The sequence below is a fragment of the Salvelinus fontinalis genome, chromosome 4, assembly GCF_029448725.1.
Source record: "Salvelinus fontinalis isolate EN_2023a chromosome 4, ASM2944872v1, whole genome shotgun sequence".
Classification (NCBI taxonomy): domain Eukaryota; kingdom Metazoa; phylum Chordata; class Actinopteri; order Salmoniformes; family Salmonidae; genus Salvelinus; species Salvelinus fontinalis.
The window spans coordinates 6856710-6875817 of NC_074668.1; the positions used below are offsets into that span (position 1 = coordinate 6856710).

The 19108-nt window shown below is 45.1% G+C and overlaps 1 protein-coding gene across 1 annotated transcript in view; it reads right to left on the reverse strand.

Annotated features, from left to right (window-relative positions):
- LOC129852749 (chondroitin sulfate proteoglycan 4-like) overlaps positions 1-19108 on the reverse strand; it is a gene marked incomplete at its 5' end in the record, with an annotated part of 133409 nt that overhangs the window by 36827 nt on the left and 77474 nt on the right. Inside the window, 4 exons of the mRNA XM_055918409.1 lie at positions 5988-6164; positions 6594-6776; positions 7471-7569; positions 11131-11322. Coding sequence (XP_055774384.1) covers positions 5988-6164; positions 6594-6776; positions 7471-7569; positions 11131-11322 — 651 coding nt within the window. The remainder of the gene's footprint in view (positions 1-5987; positions 6165-6593; positions 6777-7470; positions 7570-11130; positions 11323-19108) is intronic.

Genomic DNA, 19108 nt, shown 5'->3' on the forward strand with positions numbered 1-19108 from the left:
CTGTCACGCCCTGACCTTAGAGATCCTATTTTATGTCTCTGTTTTGGTTGGTCAGGGCGTGAGTTTGGGTGTGCATTCTATGTCTGGTGTTCTATGTTGTCCTTGTGTTGTATTTCTATGTGTTTGGCCTGATATGGTTCTCAATCAGAGGCAGCTGTCTATCGTTGTCTCTGATTGAGAATCGTATTTAGGTAGCCTGTTCCCACCTGTGTTTGGCCAGATATGGTTCTCAATCAGAGGCAGCTGTCTATCGTTGTCTCTGATTGAGAATCGTATTTAGGTAGCCTGTTCCCACCTGTGTTTGGCCAGATATGGTTCTCAATCAGAGGCAGCTGTCTATCGTTGTCTCTGATTGAGAATCGTATTTAGGTAGCCTGTTCCCACCTGTGTTTGTGATTGTTTCCTGTTTAGTGTTTGTTTCACATTTCAGGACTGTACGTTTGTGTCGTTTTGTTTAGTGTTGCGTATTTGATTAAAGAATATGAACACTTACCCCGCTGCACCTTGGTCCTTTCCACCAACGAGATTCGTTACAGTCACAATAGAACATGTGCATGATTCATGTCTAAGGGAAATTCATGTCCGCGTGCGTCCTATATCTGTCCTTGGCGTTATAATACAGTTAATTAGTTACTTCTCTTTTCTCAAGGAAATTAGATTTCTGTGTCCACTTGTGTCCATTGTTCTCAAAAGCAGAGTCATTGTACTTAGTTGTTGTGTAACTTATTTAAAGTAATACCACTATTTAATATCAAACGGTAAGTCCAGAACTTGTGTAGAGGGGACAGTAGAACCATAGCGTAGGTAAAAATGATTACGGAGCGCCACCTTGTGGACACAATTCAACACCAGCTATCTATCCCCAATACTTGAAAGGCATCGGTCTGTTGTGAGGCCCAGACTCTCTGTGTCTAACAGATTTTACGGTTCCAACATCAATATTAAATAGTATAGATATAGCAACACTATGCCCAGAGCTACAACATTCCTAGAACCATACAATACATATAGCTTTTAGCAATCAGAAGCTTATCATAGAATATATATATATATATATAACATACCTAGATGTATCTTCAAATCAAAGTTTATTTGTCACGTGCGCTGAATACAACAGGTCTAGGTAGACCTTACAGTGAAATGCTTACTTACAGGCTCTAACCAATAGTGCAAAAAGGATGTTAGGTGAACAACAGGTAAGTAAAGAAATAAAACAACAGTAAAAAGACAGGCTATATACAGTAGAGAGGCTATATACAGTAGAGAGGCTATATACAGTAACGGGGCTATATACAGTAACGGGGCTATATACAGTAGAGAGGCTATGTACAGTAGAGAGGCTATATACAGTAGAGAGGCTACATACAGTAGAGAGGCTATATACAGTAGAGGCTATATACAGTAGAGAGGCTATATACAGTAGAGAGGCTATATACAGTAGAGAGGCTATATACAGTAGAGAGGCTACATACAGTAGAGAGGCTATATACAGTAGAGAGGCTACATACAGTAGAGAGGCTATATACAGTAGAGAGGCTATATACAGTAGAGAGGCTACATACAGTAGAGAGGCTATATACAGTAGATAGGCTATATACAGTAGAAAGGCTATATACAGTAGAGAGGCTATATACAGTAGAGAGGCTATATACAGTAGAGAGGCTATATACAGTAGAGAGGCTACATACAGACACCGGTTAGTCGGGCTGATTGAAGTAGTATGTACATGTAGATATGGTTAAAGTGACTCTTATGCACCTGCACATCTAGTCTTACTAGATGTGTGAATTCTTCTTTAAAATCAATGTTATGAGATATTTGACAATCAATCTATATTTCTCTAAGATTAATGCTTAAACTATGACTAGAATACACAGATCTACAAGTGACGTTTATGGTCGAATGGGGGTACATCCCAAACGGAAGCCTATTCCCTATATGGTGCACTACTTTTGACCAGGGCCCATAGATTTTTGGTCAAAAGTAGTGGACTATATTGGAAAAAGTTGGTGCCATTCTTTTCAATTAGAGGGTCTGAACCAAGACGAGAGCTGAGAGGAATGTGTGGCATTCAGGGTAAAGCACTTACGAGAACTAAAAGCTCTACATGCTGCTACTTCAATCACCTTGAACAGCTGGAATTCAGTCCAACTACACATTAGTACAGCCACACACACACACACACACATACATACACACACACACACACACACACACACACACACACACACACACACACACACACACACACAGACACAGACACACAACACACACAACACACACAACACACACAACACACACAACACACACAACACACAGACACACAGACACACAGACACACAGACACACAGACACAGACACACAGACACACACACACACACACACACAGACACACACACACACAACACATACGTCTACAGTCACTCATCTGAGCGTGTCACACAGGAGACCGCTGAGGGGAGAACGGCTCGGCATAATGTCCGGAACGGCTCTAATGGAACGGCATCAACCACCTGGAAACCATCTGATCCCATTCCACCCATTCCACTCCAGTTATGACCGTGTGCCCGTTCTCCCCAATTAAGGTGCCACCAGCCTCCTGTGGCGGGTCTATAACTAGCTAGCAGATGGATAACTGCCAGTTGGACAGACAGCTATACTGCCAGACGCCATGTCATTGTCCTAAATAGCACCCAAAACCTTTTATAGTGCACTACTTTAGACCAAAGCCCTGTAAGGAATAGGAAGCTATATCAGTCCTATATGACAGGTCTGCTGTCACCAGTCCTATATGACAGGTCTGCTGTCACCAGTCCTATATGACAGGTCCTGTACTGTCAACAGTCCTATATGACAGGTCCTATACTGTCACCAGTCCTATATGACAGGTCCTATACTGTCACCAGTCCTATCTGACAGGTCCTATACTGTCACCAGTCCTATATGACAGGTCCTATACTGTCACCAGTCCTATATGACAGGTCTACTGTCACCAGTCCTATATGACAGGTCCTGTACTGTCACCAGTCCTATCTGACAGGTCTGCTGTCACCAGTCCTATATGACAGGTCCTGTACTGTCACCAGTCCTATATGACAGGTCTACTGTCACCAGTCCTATATGACAGGTCCTGTACTGTCACCAGTCCTATCTGACAGGTCTGCTGTCACCAGTCCTATATGACAGGTCTGCTGTCACCAGTCCTATATGACAGGTCCTGTACTGTCACCAGTCCTATATGACAGGTCTACTGTCACCAGTCCTATATGACAGGTCCTGTACTGTCACCAGTCCTATATGACAGGTCCTGTACTGTCACCAGTCCTATATGACAGGTCCTGTACTGTCACCAGTCCTATATGACAGGTCCTGTACTGTCACCAGTCCTATATGACAGGTCTACTGTCACCAGTCCTATCTGACAGGTCCTGGACTGTCACCAGTCCTATATGACAGGTCCTGTACTGTCACCAGTCCTATATGACAGGTCCTATACTGTCACCAGTCCTATATGACAGGTCCTGTACTGTCACCAGTCCTATATTACAGGTCCTGGACTGTCACCAGTCCTATCTGACAGGTCCTGTACTGTCACCAGTCCTATATTACAGGTCCTGTACTGTCACCAGTCCTATCTGACAGGTCCTATACTGTCACCAGTCCTATATTACAGGTCCTGTACTGTCACCAGTCCTATATGACAGGTCCTGTACTGTCACCAGTCCTATATTACAGGTCCTGTACTGTCACCAGTCCTATCTGACAGGTCCTATACTGTCACCAGTCCTATATGACAGGTCCTGTACTGTCACCAGTCCTAAATGACAGGTCCTATACTGTCACCAGTCCTATATGACAGGTCTACTGTCACCAGTCCTATATGACAGGTCTACTGTCACCAGTCCTATCTGACAGGTTAGTCCTATCTGACAGGAACCTACAGAATACATCAGGTGACCTAGACGACTGTTGCTATGAGGTTTATTTTTTTTAAATCGGGTTAATTTCCATTGGACTATTTCAACTGCACTCTCTTCAGGAAGTTAAACTCTACATCTCATTAAAGGACACATTATTTAGGCCCCAGATGATCTCATCTATTATTCACCTCCTTGATTCAAATAGAAACACAACTGTTTCCATTTCCCAACCTTTAAATAGACTTGTTTCAGTTCACCGTACTATCCTTTTACAATGTTGTCTTCCCGATGAGTAAGAAAGCTGCTCGGCATCAGACAGTCTGTTTTGGAATCCTCCTCCATGTGGCTGGCATACCTTACCACTAGCCTCCCCCTCCACCACATAGCTGGCATTCCTTACCACTAGCCTCCCCCTCCACCACATAGCTGGCATTCCTTACCACTAGCCTCCCCCAGCCCAGTCCCAACACTGCCTGCCCACATCATGAAGCATATTGACTGACCGCTGCCTAAGCCTCGTTGCCAGAGACAAACTGCCAGAGCCACCCAGCCGCCAGTCAGTAAAAAAAAGAACCAGGGGTCTACATCCCAAATGGCACCCTATTCCCTATATAGTGCACTACTTTTGACCAGGGCCCTATTCCCTATATAGTGCACTACTGTTGACCAGAGCCCTATTCCCTATATAGTGCACTACTTTTGACATAGGGCTCTGGTCAAAAGTATAGTGCCATTTGGGACACAACCAGGGTCGACTAAATATATCCCTATCATCTCACACAACTCACCCCGCGGACCCTGTCGGTCAGTAATGACTGGAGGACTCACCCGGAGAACCCTATTGGTCAGTGATGACTGGAGGACTCACCCCGAGGACCCTGTTGGTCAGTGATGACTGGAGGACTCACCCCGCGGACCCTGTTGGTCAGTGATGACTGGAGGACTCACCCCGAGGACCCTGTCGGTCAGTGATGACTGGAGGACTCACCCGGAGAACCCTGTTGGTCAGTGATGACTGGAGGACTCACCCCGAGGACCCTGTTGGTCAGTGATGACTGGAGGACTCACCCCGAGGACCCTGTTGGACAGTGATGACTGGAGGACTCACCCCGCGGACCCTGTTGGTCAGTGATGACTGGAGGACTCACCCCGAGGACCCTGTTGGTCAGTGATGACTGGAGGACTCACCCCGAGGACCCTGTTGGTCAGTGATGACTGGAGGACTCACCCCGAGGACCCTGTTGGTCAGTGATGACTGGAGGACTCACCCCGCGGACCCTGTTGGTCAGTGATGACTGGAGGACTCACCCGAGGCCCCAGTTGGTCAGTGATGACTGGAGGACTCACCCCGAGGACCCTGTCGGTCAGTGATGACTGGAGGACTCACCCCGAGGACCCTGTCGGTCAGTGATGACTGGAGGACTCACCCCGCGGACCCTGTCGGTCAGTGATGATTGGAGGACTCACTCCGAGGACCCTGTTGGTCATTGATGACTGGAGGCCTCACCCCGAGAACCCTGTTGGTCAGTGATGACTGGAGGACTCACCCCGAGGACCTTGTCGGTCAGTGATGACTGGAGGACTCACCCCGAGGACCCTGTTGGCCAGTGATGACTGGAGGACTCACCCCGAGGACCCTGTTGGTCAGTGATGACTGGAGGACTCACACCGAGGACCCTGTCGGTCAGTGATGACTGGAGGACTCACCCCGAGGACCTTGTTGGTCAGTGATGACTGGAGGACTCACCCCGAGGACCCTGTTGGTCAGTGATGACTGGAGGACTCACCCCGAGGACCCTGTTGGTCAGTGATGACTGAAGGACTCACCCCGAGGACCCTGTTGGTCAGTGATGACTGGAGGACTCACCCCGAGGACCCTGTCAGTCAGTGATGACTGGAGGACTCACCCCGAGGACCCTGTCGGTCAGTGATGACTGGAGGACTCACCCCGAGGACCCTGTTGGTCAGTGATGACTGGAGTACTCACCCCGAGGACCCTGTTGGTCAGTGATGACTGGAGGACTCACCCCGAGGACCCTGTTGGTCAGTGATGACTGGAGGACTCACCCTGAGAACCCTGTTGGCAGTAATGACTGGATGCTGGTCGTTGACGGCTGTGACCTGGATGTACACGGTACAGGGAGAGCTCTGTTTCCTCAGGCCTGTGTCGTTGGCCACCACAGTGAAGTTGTCTTCTAACGTCTCACTGCTGTCATGGATGTAGTAGATTAACTCCTGCTCCACCTAGAGGTGGCATGAGGGTCAAAATGGAGTCAGAAACTTTGATTTGAATGTTATTTTAATGTAAGGTGTCTTTTGAGTGTCTATAAAATAAAATAAAATCATGAGGTGAAGAAGTTAGAGGTAACATTTTACTTAAGTCATACAGGTATAATGACCCTGTCATAATGAATTATAAGACTTGTTACAAGTGTCTATGAACTGCTTATAATGTGGTATTAGATTGATTACTCGAGATGATCTAAACTAAACCAAGGATCCTGAGGAACTCATATAGTATAATGTTGTGTAGAAATATATCTTCTTGTCTGATATCATCCGCAAAAAAACAATCGAAATATAAAAATAAATCTTAGTAGAATTACATAGACAGTATTTGAATGTCTCCTTCTTCAACATGACACAAAACAAGAGAGAGTAACAGAGTCTTGCCTGGCGTCTGGTGAAAGACAGCACAGGAACACCGGGGTACCGTGAATGTTCTATGTATCCGTTCTGTGGCGGCTCGGTCAAACTGTACAGGAAGTTGAGGCCAGAGAAGTGTCGGTTGGTGACCCTGAGCACTTCCTGTGTCAAGGCCTTGGACTCGCCCTCTCTCAGGGTGAAATTGGACACCTGTAGGTGGTAGAAGTAATAGCATTTATTGGAAGCTTGCAGTCATGAATTATACACTAATTTACAAACGTACATAAAATGTATGATGGCACAATAATTCCACAATACAATAATTCTACAATTCAAAACAATAATTCTACAATACAATAATTCTACAATACAATAATTCTACAATTCAAAAGAATACAATAATTCTACAATTCAAAACAATAATTCTACAATACAATAATTCTACAATACAATAATTCTACAATTCAAAATAATTCTACAATAATTCTACAATTCAAAAGGATACAATAATTCTACAATACAATAATTCTACAATACAATAATTCTACAATTCAAAAGAATACAATAATTCTACAATTCAAAACAATAATTCTACAATACAATAATTCTACAATACAATAATTCTACAATTCAAAAGAATACAATAATTCTACAATTCAAAACAATAATTCTACAATACAATAATTCTACAATACAATAATTCTACAATTCAAAATAATTCTACAATAATTCTACAATTCAAAAGGATACAATAATTCTACAATACAATAATTCTACAATACAATAATTCTACAATTCAAAACAATAATTCTCCAATTCAAAACAAAACAATAATTCTCCAATTCAAAACAATAATTCTACAATTCAAAACAAAACAATAATTCTACAACAACAACAATAATACCTGGAGAGGGATGAGGCGGGGGATTATGTCCACTGATATCCTGATACTGTTGACCTCTGTAACACCGTTGGAGACGTCCAATAGGAATGTGTCGTTGACCTAAACAGGAAGAAGAGAGTTTTACATTGACCTTCTAGTCATTTAACAGTCCTTTAAAATTCCAGTCAATTCAGGAAATACACAGAAATCACAATGCTTTTAAAATTAAGAAAAATTTGAATTTTGTTTACTTCCTGAATTGACCCCAACCGTGTAAAGACCAGTGCAGTGGAATGGGGTCCAGTCTAATGGATAGTACCCTCACTCTTCTGAGCCACACTGCTCTCCCTACTTCCCTGTCTCTTTTTCACTCTCTATCCATCCCACTTAATATACAGTAGACGGGGATAGTAGTAAGAAAAGACAAGTGTGCCCTTGTTAGTGGAAGAAAGGCAAGTCCAACAGACCTGGCCAGGTTCCGTCTGTCTGGGTAGTGGAAGACCTGGCCACAGTCTGTCTGTCTTGGTAGTGGAAGACCTGGCCACAGTCTGTCTGTCTTGGTAGTGGAAGACCTGGCCACAGTCTGTCTGTCTTGGTAGTGGAAGACCTGGCCACAGTCTGTCTGTCTTGCTAGTGGAAGACCTGGCCACAGTCTGTCTGTCTTGCTAGTGGAAGACCTGGCCACAGTCTGTCTGTCTTGCTAGTGGAAGACCTGGCCACAGTCTGTCTGTCTTGCTAGTGGAAGACCTGGCCACAGTCTGTCTGTCTTGCTAGTGGAAGACCTGGCCACAGTCTGTCTGTCTGTCTTGGTAGTGGAAGACCTGGCCACAGTCTGTCTGTCTGTCTTGCTAGTGGAAGACCTGGCCACAGTCTGTCTGTCTTGCTAGTGGAAGACCTGGCCACAGTCTGTCTGTCTTGCTAGTGGAAGACCTGGCCACAGTCTGTCTGTCTGTCTTGGTAGTGGAAGACCTGGCCACAGTCTGTCTGTCTTGGTAGTGGAAGACCTGGCCACAGTCTGTCTGTCTTGCTAGTGGAAGACCTGGCCAGTCTGTCTGTCTTGCTAGTGGAAGACCTGGCCACAGTCTGTCTGTCTTAGTAGTGGAAGACCTGGCCACAGTCTGTCTGTCTTGCTAGTGGAAGACCTGGCCACAGTCTGTCTGTCTTGGTAGTGGAAGACCTGGCCACAGTCTGTCTGTCTTGCTAGTGGAAGGCCTGGCCACAGTCTGTCTGTCTTGGTAGTGGAAGACCTGGCCACAGTCTTTCTGTCTTGGTAGTGGAAGGCCTGGCCACAGTCTGTCTGTCTTGGTAGTGGAAGACCTGGCCACAGTCCGTCTGTCTTGCTAGTGGTAGACCTGGCCACAGTCTGTCTGTCTTGGTAGTGGTAGACCTTGCCACGGTCTGTCTATCTTGCTAGTGGAAGACCTGGCCACAGTCTGTCTGTCTTGGTAGTGGAAGACCTGGCCACAGTCTGTCTGTCTTGCTAGTGGTAGACCTGGCCACAGTCTGTCTGTCTTGCTAGTGGAAGACCTGGCCACAGTCTGTCTGTCTTGGTAGTGGAAGACCTGGCCAGGTTCTGTCTGTCTTGCTAGTGGAAGACCTGGCAACAGTCTGTCTGTCTTGTTAGTGGAAGACCTGGCCACAGTCTGTCTGTCTTGGTAGTGGAAGACCTGGCCACAGTCTGTCTGTCTTGGTAGTGGAAGACCTGGCCAGGTTCTGTCTGTCTTGCTAGTGGAAGACCTGGCCAGTCTGTCTGTCTTGCTAGTGGAAGACCTGGCCACAGTCTGTCTGTCTTGGTAGTGGAAGACCTGGCCACAGTCTGTCTGTCTTGCTAGTGGAAGACCTGGCCACAGTCTGTCTGTCTTGGTAGTGGAAGACCTGGCCACAGTCTGTCTGTCTTGGTAGTGGAAGACCTGGCCACAGTCTGTCTGTCTTGGTAGTGGAAGACCTGGCCACAGTCTGTCTGTCTTGCTAGTGGAAGACCTGGCCACGGTCTGTCTGTCTTGGTAGTGGAAGACCTGGCCACAGTCTGTCTGTCTTGCTAGTGGAAGACCTGGCCACAGTCTGTCTGTCTTGCTAGTGGAAGACCTGGCCACAGTCTGTATGTCTTGGTAGTGGAAGACCTGGCCACAGTCTGTCTGTCTTGGTAGTGGAAGACCTGGCCACAGTCTGTCTGTCTTGCTAGTGGAAGACCTGGCCACAGTCTGTCTGTCTTGGTAGTGGAAGACCTGGCCACAGTCTGTCTGTCTTGCTAGTGGAAGACCTGGCCAGTCTGTCTGTCTTGCTAGTGGAAGACCTGGCCACAGTCTGTCTGTCTTGGTAGTGGAAGACCTGGCCACAGTCTGTCTGTCTTGGTAGTGGAAGACCTGGCCAGGTTCTGTCTGTCTTGCTAGTGGAAGACCTGGCCAGTCTGTCTGTCTTGCTAGTGGAAGACCTGGCCACAGTCTGTCTGTCTTGGTAGTGGAAGACCTGGCCACAGTCTGTCTGTCTTGGTAGTGGAAGACCTGGCCACAGTCTGTCTGTCTTGGTAGTGGAAGACCTGGCCACAGTCTGTCTGTCTTGGTAGTGGAAGGCCTGGCCACAGTCTGTCTGTCTTGGTAGTGGAAGACCTGGCCACAGTCTTTCTGTCTTGGTAGTGGAAGGCCTGGCCAGTCTGTCTGTCTTGCTAGCGGAAGACCTGGCCACAGTCTGTCTGTCTTGGTAGTGGAAGACCTGGCCACAGTCTGTCTGTCTTGGTAGTGGAAGACCTGGCCACAGTCTGTCTGTCTTGGTAGTGGAAGACCTGGCCAGTCTGTCTGTCTTGGTAGTGGAAGACCTGGCCACAGTCTGTCTGTCTTGGTAGTGGAAGACCTGGCCACAGTCTGTCTGTCTTGGTAGTGGAAGACCTGGCCACAGTCTGTCTGTCTTGGTAGTGGAAGACCTGGCCACAGTCTGTCTGCCTTGGTAGTGGAAGACCTGGCCACAGTCTGTCTGTCTTGCTAGTGGAAGACCTGGCCAGGGTCTGTCTGTCTTGCTAGTGGAAGACCTGGCCACAGTCTGTCTGTCTTGGTAGTGGAAGACCTGGCCACAGTCTGTCTGTCTTGGTAGTGGAAGACCTGGCCAGTCTGTCTGTCTTGGTAGTGGAAGACCTGGCCACAGTCTGTCTGTCTTGCTAGTGGAAGACCTGGCCACAGTCTGTCTGTCTTGGTAGTGGAAGACCTGGCCACAGTCTGTCTGTCTTGGTAGTGGAAGACCTGGCCACAGTCTGTCTGTCTTGGTAGTGGAAGACCTGGCCACAGTCTGTCTGTCTTGCTAGTGGAAGACCTGGCCACGGTCTGTCTGTCTTGGTAGTGGAAGACCTGGCCACAGTCTGTCTGTCTTGCTAGTGGAAGACCTGGCCACAGTCTGTCTGTCTTGGTAGTGGAAGACCTGGCCACAGTCTGTCTGTCTTGGTAGTGGAAGACCTGGCCACAGTCTGTCTGTCTTGCTAGTGGAAGACCTGGCCAGTCTGTCTGTCTTGCTAGTGGAAGACCTGAACACAGTCTGTCTGTCTTATTAGTGGAAGACCTGGCCACAGTCTGTCTGCATGTCACCCCTCACATATTGTCTTCTTTACTTTCCTGTCTTTCTGTCTCTAAACATTCAAGTTAGAAATACAGAAGATCTGGAAGAGAAGAGAGTGCTGTTCCTCCAAGTCCAGCAGACCTGGCTGGGGGTGGTCTGCATGTACTGGATGTTGCCAGCGTTGATGTCTTCCTGGGAGAAGGTCTGGACAGGGATCTGTTCAGTTCCAACATACTGCTCCTCAGCCTCCACGAAGCACCGCAGGAACCCGTGTAGCGGGGCCACCTTAACTGTAAATACAATCTCAGACGGCAGGTTGTCCTCGTGGGTCACCTGGAACAGACAGAGAGACAGACAGAGAGACAGAGAGACAGAGAGACAGAGAAACAGACAGACAGACAGACAGACAGACAGACAGACAAATAGAGAGAGGTTGGAGGCTAGACACAGTGGACAGAGGCTATATACTGTCAAGTATGCATGCGTTCCAAATTGCACCCTAGTCCCTAATTTTGTGCACTACTTTTGACCAATGCCCCCATAGGGAATAGGGTGCCTTTTGGGATACAATGTCTGAGATGTTTGGTGTCTAAAGAGGTTAGTCCACGTTTGACGTGTTACTTGGCATCATGTTTCATGTTTGACGTGTTACTTGGCACCATGTTTGACGTGTTACTTGGCATCATGTTTGACGTGTTACTTGGCATCATGTTTGACGTGTTACTTGGCATCATGTTTCATGTTTGACGTGTTACTTGGCATCATGTTTGACGTGTTACTTGGCATCATGTTTCATGTTTGACGTGTTACTTGGCATCATGTTTGACGTGTTACTTGGCATCATGTTTGACGTGTTACTTGGCACCATGTTTGACGTATTACTTGGCATCATGTTTGACGTGTTACTTGGCATCATGTTAGACGTGTTACTTGGCATCATGTTTGACGTGTTACTTGGCATCATGTTTCACGTGTTACTTGGCACCATGTTTGACGTGTTACTTGGCATCATGTTTGACCTGTTACTTGGCATCATGTTTCACGTGTTACTTGGCATCATGTTAGACGTGTTACTTGGCATCATGTTTGACGTGTTACTTGGCATCATGTTTGACGTGTTACTTGGCATCATGTTTGACGTGTTACTTTGCATCATGTTTGACGTGTTACTTGGCATCATGTTTGACGTGTTACTTGGCATCATGTTTGACGTGTTACTTGGCACCATGTTTGACGTGTTGCTTGGCATCATGTTTGACGTGTTACTTGGCATCATGTTAGACGTGTTACTTGGCATCATGTTTGACGTGTTACTTGGCATCATGTTTGACGTGTTACTTGGTACCATGTTTGACGTGTTACTTGGCATCATGTTTGACGTGTTACTTGGCATCATGTTTGACGTGTTACTTGGCATCATGTTTGACGTGTTACTTGGCACCATGTTTGACGTGTTACTTGGCATCATGTTTGACGTGTTACTTGGCATCATGTTTGACGTGTCACTTGGCATCATGTTTGACGTGTCACTTGGCATCATGTTAGACGTGTTACTTGGCATCATGTTTGACGTGTTACTTGGCATCATGTTTGACGTGTTACTTGGCATCATGTTTGACGTGTTACTTGGCACCATGTTTGACGTGTTACTTGGCATCATGTTAGACGTGTTACTTGGCATCATGTTTGACGTGTTACTTGGCATCATGTTTCACGTGTTACTTGGCATCATGTTTCACGTGTTACTTGGCATCATGTTTCACGTGTTACTTGGCATCATGTTTGACGTGTTACTTGGCATCATGTTTGACGTGTTACTTGGCATCATGTTTGACGTGTTACTTGGCATCATGTTTCACATTTGACGTGTTACTTGGCATCATGTTTCACATTTGACATGTTACTTGGCATCATGTTTCACATTTGACGTGTTACTTGGCATCATGTTTGAAGTGTTACTTGGCATCATGTTTCACATTTGACGTGTTACTTGGCATCATGTTTCACATTTGACGTGTTACTTGGCATCATGTTTGACGTGTTACTTGGCATCATGTTTGACGTGTTACTTGGCATCATGTTTGACGTGTTACTTGGCATCATGTTTGACGTGTTACTTGGCATCATGTTTGACGTGTTACTTGGCATCATGTTTGACGTGTCACTTGGCATCATGTTTGACGTGTTACTTGGCATCATGTTTGACGTGTTACTTGGCATCATGTTTGACGTGTCACTTGGCATCATGTTTGACGTGTTACTTGGCATCATGTTTGACGTGTTACTTGGCATCATGTTTCACGTGTTACTTGGCACCATGTTTGACGTGTTACTTGGCATCATGTTTGACGTGTTACTTGGCATCATGTTTCACGTGTTACTTGGCATCATGTTTGACGTGTTACTTGGCATCATTTTTCACGTGTTACTTGGCATCATGTTTCACGTGTTACTTGGCATCATGTTTCACGTGTTACTTGGCACCATGTTTCATGTTTGACGTGTTACTTGGCATCATGTTTGACGTGTTACTTGGCATCATGTTTGACGTGTTACTTGGCATCATGTTTGACGTGTTACTTGGCATCATGTTTGACGTGTTACTTGGCACCATGTTTGACGTATTACTTGGCATCATGTTTGACGTGTTACTTGGCATCATGTTAGACGTGTTACTTGGCATCATGTTTGACGTGTTACTTGGCATCATGTTTCACGTGTTACTTGGCACCATGTTTGACGTGTTACTTGGCATCATGTTTGACCTGTTACTTGGCATCATGTTTCACGTGTTACTTGGCATCATGTTAGACGTGTTACTTGGCATCATGTTTCACGTGTTACTTGGCATCATGTTTGACGTGTTACTTGGCATCATGTTTGACGTGTTACTTTGCATCATGTTTGACGTGTTACTTGGCATCATGTTTGACGTGTTACTTGGCATCATGTTTGACGTGTTACTTGGCACCATGTTTGACGTGTTGCTTGGCATCATGTTTGACGTGTTACTTGGCATCATGTTAGACGTGTTACTTGGCATCATGTTTGACGTGTTACTTGGCATCATGTTTGACGTGTTACTTGGTACCATGTTTGACGTGTTACTTGGCATCATGTTTGACGTGTTACTTGGCATCATGTTTGACGTGTTACTTGGCATCATGTTTGACGTGTTACTTGGCACCATGTTTGACGTGTTACTTGGCATCATGTTTGACGTGTTACTTGGCATCATGTTTGACGTGTCACTTGGCATCATGTTTGACGTGTCACTTGGCATCATGTTAGACGTGTTACTTGGCATCATGTTTGACGTGTTACTTGGCATCATGTTTGACGTGTTACTTGGCATCATGTTTGACGTGTTACTTGGCACCATGTTTGACGTGTTACTTGGCATCATGTTAGACGTGTTACTTGGCATCATGTTTGACGTGTTACTTGGCATCATGTTTCACGTGTTACTTGGCATCATGTTTCACGTGTTACTTGGCATCATGTTTCACGTGTTACTTGGCATCATGTTTGACGTGTTACTTGGCATCATGTTTGACGTGTTACTTGGCATCATGTTTGACGTGTTACTTGGCATCATGTTTCACATTTGACGTGTTACTTGGCATCATGTTTCACATTTGACATGTTACTTGGCATCATGTTTCACATTTGACGTGTTACTTGGCATCATGTTTGAAGTGTTACTTGGCATCATGTTTCACATTTGACGTGTTACTTGGCATCATGTTTCACATTTGACGTGTTACTTGGCATCATGTTTGACGTGTTACTTGGCATCATGTTTGACGTGTTACTTGGCATCATGTTTGACGTGTTACTTGGCATCATGTTTGACGTGTTACTTGGCATCATGTTTGACGTGTTACTTGGCATCATGTTTGACGTGTTACTTGGCATCATGTTTGACGTGTTACTTGGCATCATGTTTGACGTGTTACTTGGCATCATGTTTGACGTGTTACTTGGCATCATGTTTCACGTGTTACTTGGCACCATGTTTGACGTGTTACTTGGCATCATGTTTGACGTGTTACTTGGCATCATGTTTCACGTGTTACTTGGCATCATGTTTGACGTGTTACTTGGCATCATTTTTCACGTGTTACTTGGCATCATGTTTCACGTGTTACTTGGCATCATGTTTCACGTGTTACTTGGCACCATGTTTCATGTTTGACGTGTTACTTGGCATCATGTTTGACGTGTTACTTGGCATCATGTTTGACGTGTTACTTGGCATCATGTTTGACGTGTTACTTGGCATCATGTTTGACGTGTTACTTGGCATCATGTTTCACGTGTTATTTGGCATCATGTTTCACGTGTTACTTGGCATCATGTTTGACGTGTTACTTGGCATCATGTTTCACGTGTTACTTGGCATCATGTTTCACGTGTTACTTGGCACCATGTTTGACGTGTTACTTGGCATCATGTTTGACGTGTTACTTGGCATCATGTTTCACGTGTTACTTGGCATCATGTTAGACGTGTTACTTGGCATCATGTTTCACGTGTTACTTGGCATCATGTTTGACGTGTTACTTGGCATCATGTTTGACGTGTTACTTGGCATCATGTTTGACGTGTTACTTGGCATCATGTTTGACGTGTTACTTGGCACAATGTTTGACGTGTTACTTGGCATCATGTTTGACGTGTTACTTGGCATCATGTTTGACACGTTACTTGGCATCATGTTTGACGTGTTACTTGGCATCATGTTTCACGTGTTACTTGGCATCATGTTTCACGTGTTACTTGGCACCATGTTTGACGTGTTACTTGGCATCATGTTTCACGTGTTACTTGGCATCATGTTTGACGTGTTACTTGGCATCATGTTTGACGTGTTACTTGGTACCATGTTTGACGTGTTACTTGGCATCATGTTTGACGTGTTACTTGGCATCATGTTTGACGTGTTACTTGGTACCATGTTTGACGTGTTACTTGGCATCATGTTTGACGTGTTACTTGGCATCATGTTTGACGTGTTACTTGGCATCATGTTTGACGTGTTACTTGGCACCATGTTTGACGTGTTACTTGGCATCATGTTTGACGTGTTATTTGGCATCATGTTTGACGTGTTACTTGGCACCATGTTTGACGTGTTACTTGGCATCATGTTTGACGTGTTACTTGGCACCATGTTTGACGTGTTACTTGGCATCATGTTTGACGTGTTACTTGGCATCATGTTTGACGTGTTACTTGGCATCATGTTTGACGTGTTACTTGGCATCATGTTTCACGTGTTACTTGGCATCATGTTTGACGTGTTACTTGGCATCATGTTTGACGTGTTACTTGGCATCATGTTTGACGTGTTACTTGGCATCATGTTTCACATTTGACGTGTTACTTGGCATCATGTTTGAAGTGTTACTTGGCATCATGTTTCACATTTGACGTGTTACTTGGCATCATGTTTCACATTTGACGTGTTACTTGGCATCATGTTTTACATTTGACGTGTTACTTGGCATCATGTTTGACGTGTTACTTGGCATCATGTTTGACGTGTTACTTGGCATCATGTTTGACGTGTTACTTGGCATCATGTTTGACGTGTTACTTGGCATCATGTTTGACGTGTTACTTGGCATCATGTTTGACGTGTTACTTGGCATCATGTTTGACGTGTTACTTGGCATCATGTTTCACGTGTTACTTGGCACCATGTTTGACGTGTTACTTGGCATCATGTTTGACGTGTTACTTGGCATCATGTTTGACGTGTTACTTGGCATCATGTTTGACGTGTTACTTGGCATCATGTTTGACGTGTTACTTGGCATCATGTTTCACGTGTTACTTGGCATCATGTTTGACGTGTTACTTGGCATCATGTTTGACGTGTTACTTGGCATCATGTTTCACGTGTTACTTGGCATCATGTTTGACGTGTTACTTGGCATCATGTTTCACGTGTTACTTGGCATCATGTTTCACGTGTTATTTGGCATCATGTTTCACGTGTTACTTGGCATCATGTTTGACGTGTTACTTGGCATCATGTTTCACGTGTTACTTGGCATCATGTTTCACGTGTTACTTGGCATCATGTTTCACGTGTTACTTGGCATCATGTTTCACGTGTTACTTGGCATCATGTTTCACGTGTTACTTGGCATCATGTTAGACGTGTTACTTGGCATCATGTTAGACGTGTTACTTGGCATCATGTTTGACGTGTTACTTGGCACCATGTTTGACGTGTTACTTGGCACCATGTTTGACGTGTTACTTGGCATCATGTTTGACGTGTTACTTGGCATCATGTTAGACGTGTTACTTGGCATCATGTTTGACGTGTTACTTGGCATCATGTTTCACGTGTTACTTGGCACCATGTTTGACGTGTTACTTGGCATCATGTTTGACCTGTTACTTGGCATCATGTTTCACGTGTTACTTGGCATCATGTTAGACGTGTTACTTGGCATCATGTTTGACGTGTTACTTGGCATCATGTTTGACGTGTTACTTGGCATCATGTTTGACGTGTTACTTGGCATCATGTTTGACGTGTTACTTGGCATCATGTTTCATGTTTGACGTGTTACTTGGCATCATGTTTGACGTGTTACTTGGCATCATGTTTCATGTTTGACGTGTTACTTGGCATCATGTTTGACGTGTTACTTGGCATCATGTTTGACGTGTTACTTGGCACCATGTTTGACGTGTTACTTGGCATCATGTTTGACGTGTTACTTGGCATCATGTTAGACGTGTTACTTGGCATCATGTTTGACGTGTTACTTGGCATCATGTTTCACGTGTTACTTGGCATCATGTTAGACGTGTTACTTGGCATCATGTTTGACGTGTTACTTGGCACCATGTTTGACGTGTTACTTGGCACCATGTTTGACGTGTTACTTGGCATCATGTTTGACGTGTTACTTGGCATCATGTTTGACGTGTTACTTGGCATCATGTTTGACGTGTTACTTGGCATCATGTTTCACGTGTTACTTGGCACCATGTTTGACGTGTTACTTGGCATCATGTTTGACCTGTTACTTGGCATCATGTTTCACGTGTTACTTGGCATCATGTTAGACGTGTTACTTGGCATCATGTTTGACGTGTTACTTGGCATCATGTTTGACGTGTTACTTGGCATCATGTTTGACGTGTTACTTGGCATCATGTTTGACGTGTTACTTGGCATCATGTTTCATGTTTGACGTGTTACTTGGCATCATGTTTGACGTGTTACTTGGCATCATGTTTCATGTTTGACGTGTTACTTGGCATCATGTTTGACGTGTTACTTGGCATCATGTTTGACGTGTTACTTGGCACCATGTTTGACGTGTTACTTGGCATCATGTTTGACGTGTTACTTGGCATCATGTTAGACGTGTTACTTGGCATCATGTTTGACGTGTTACTTGGCATCATGTTTCACGTGTTACTTGGCACCATGTTTGACGTGTTACTTGGCATCATGTTTGACCTGTTACTTGGCATCATGTTTCACGTGTTACTTGGCATCATGTTAGACGTGTTACTTGGCATCATGTTTGACGTGTTACTTGGCATCATGTTTCACGTGTTACTTGGCACCATGTTTGACGTGTTACTTGGCATCATGTTTGACCTGTTACTTGGCATCATGTTTCACGTGTTACTTGGCATCATGTTAGACGTGTTACTTGGCATCATGTTTGACGTGTTACTTGGCATCATGTTTGACGTGTTACTTGGCATCATGTTTGACGTGTTACTTGGCATCATGTTTGACGTGTTACTTGGCATCATGTTTGACGTGTTACTTGGCACCATGTTTGACGTGTTACTTGGCACCATGTTTGACGTGTTACTTGGCATCATGTTTGACGTGTTACTTGGCATCATGTTTGACGTGTTACTTGGCATCATGTTTGACGTGTTACTTGGCATCATGTTTGACGTGTTACTTGGCACCATGTTTGACGTGTTACTTGGCATCATGTTTGACGTGTTACTTGGCATCATGTTAGACGTGTTACTTGGCATCATGTTTGACGTGTTACTTGGCATCATGTTTGACGTGTTACTTGGTACCATGTTTGACGTGTTACTTGGCATCATGTTTGAC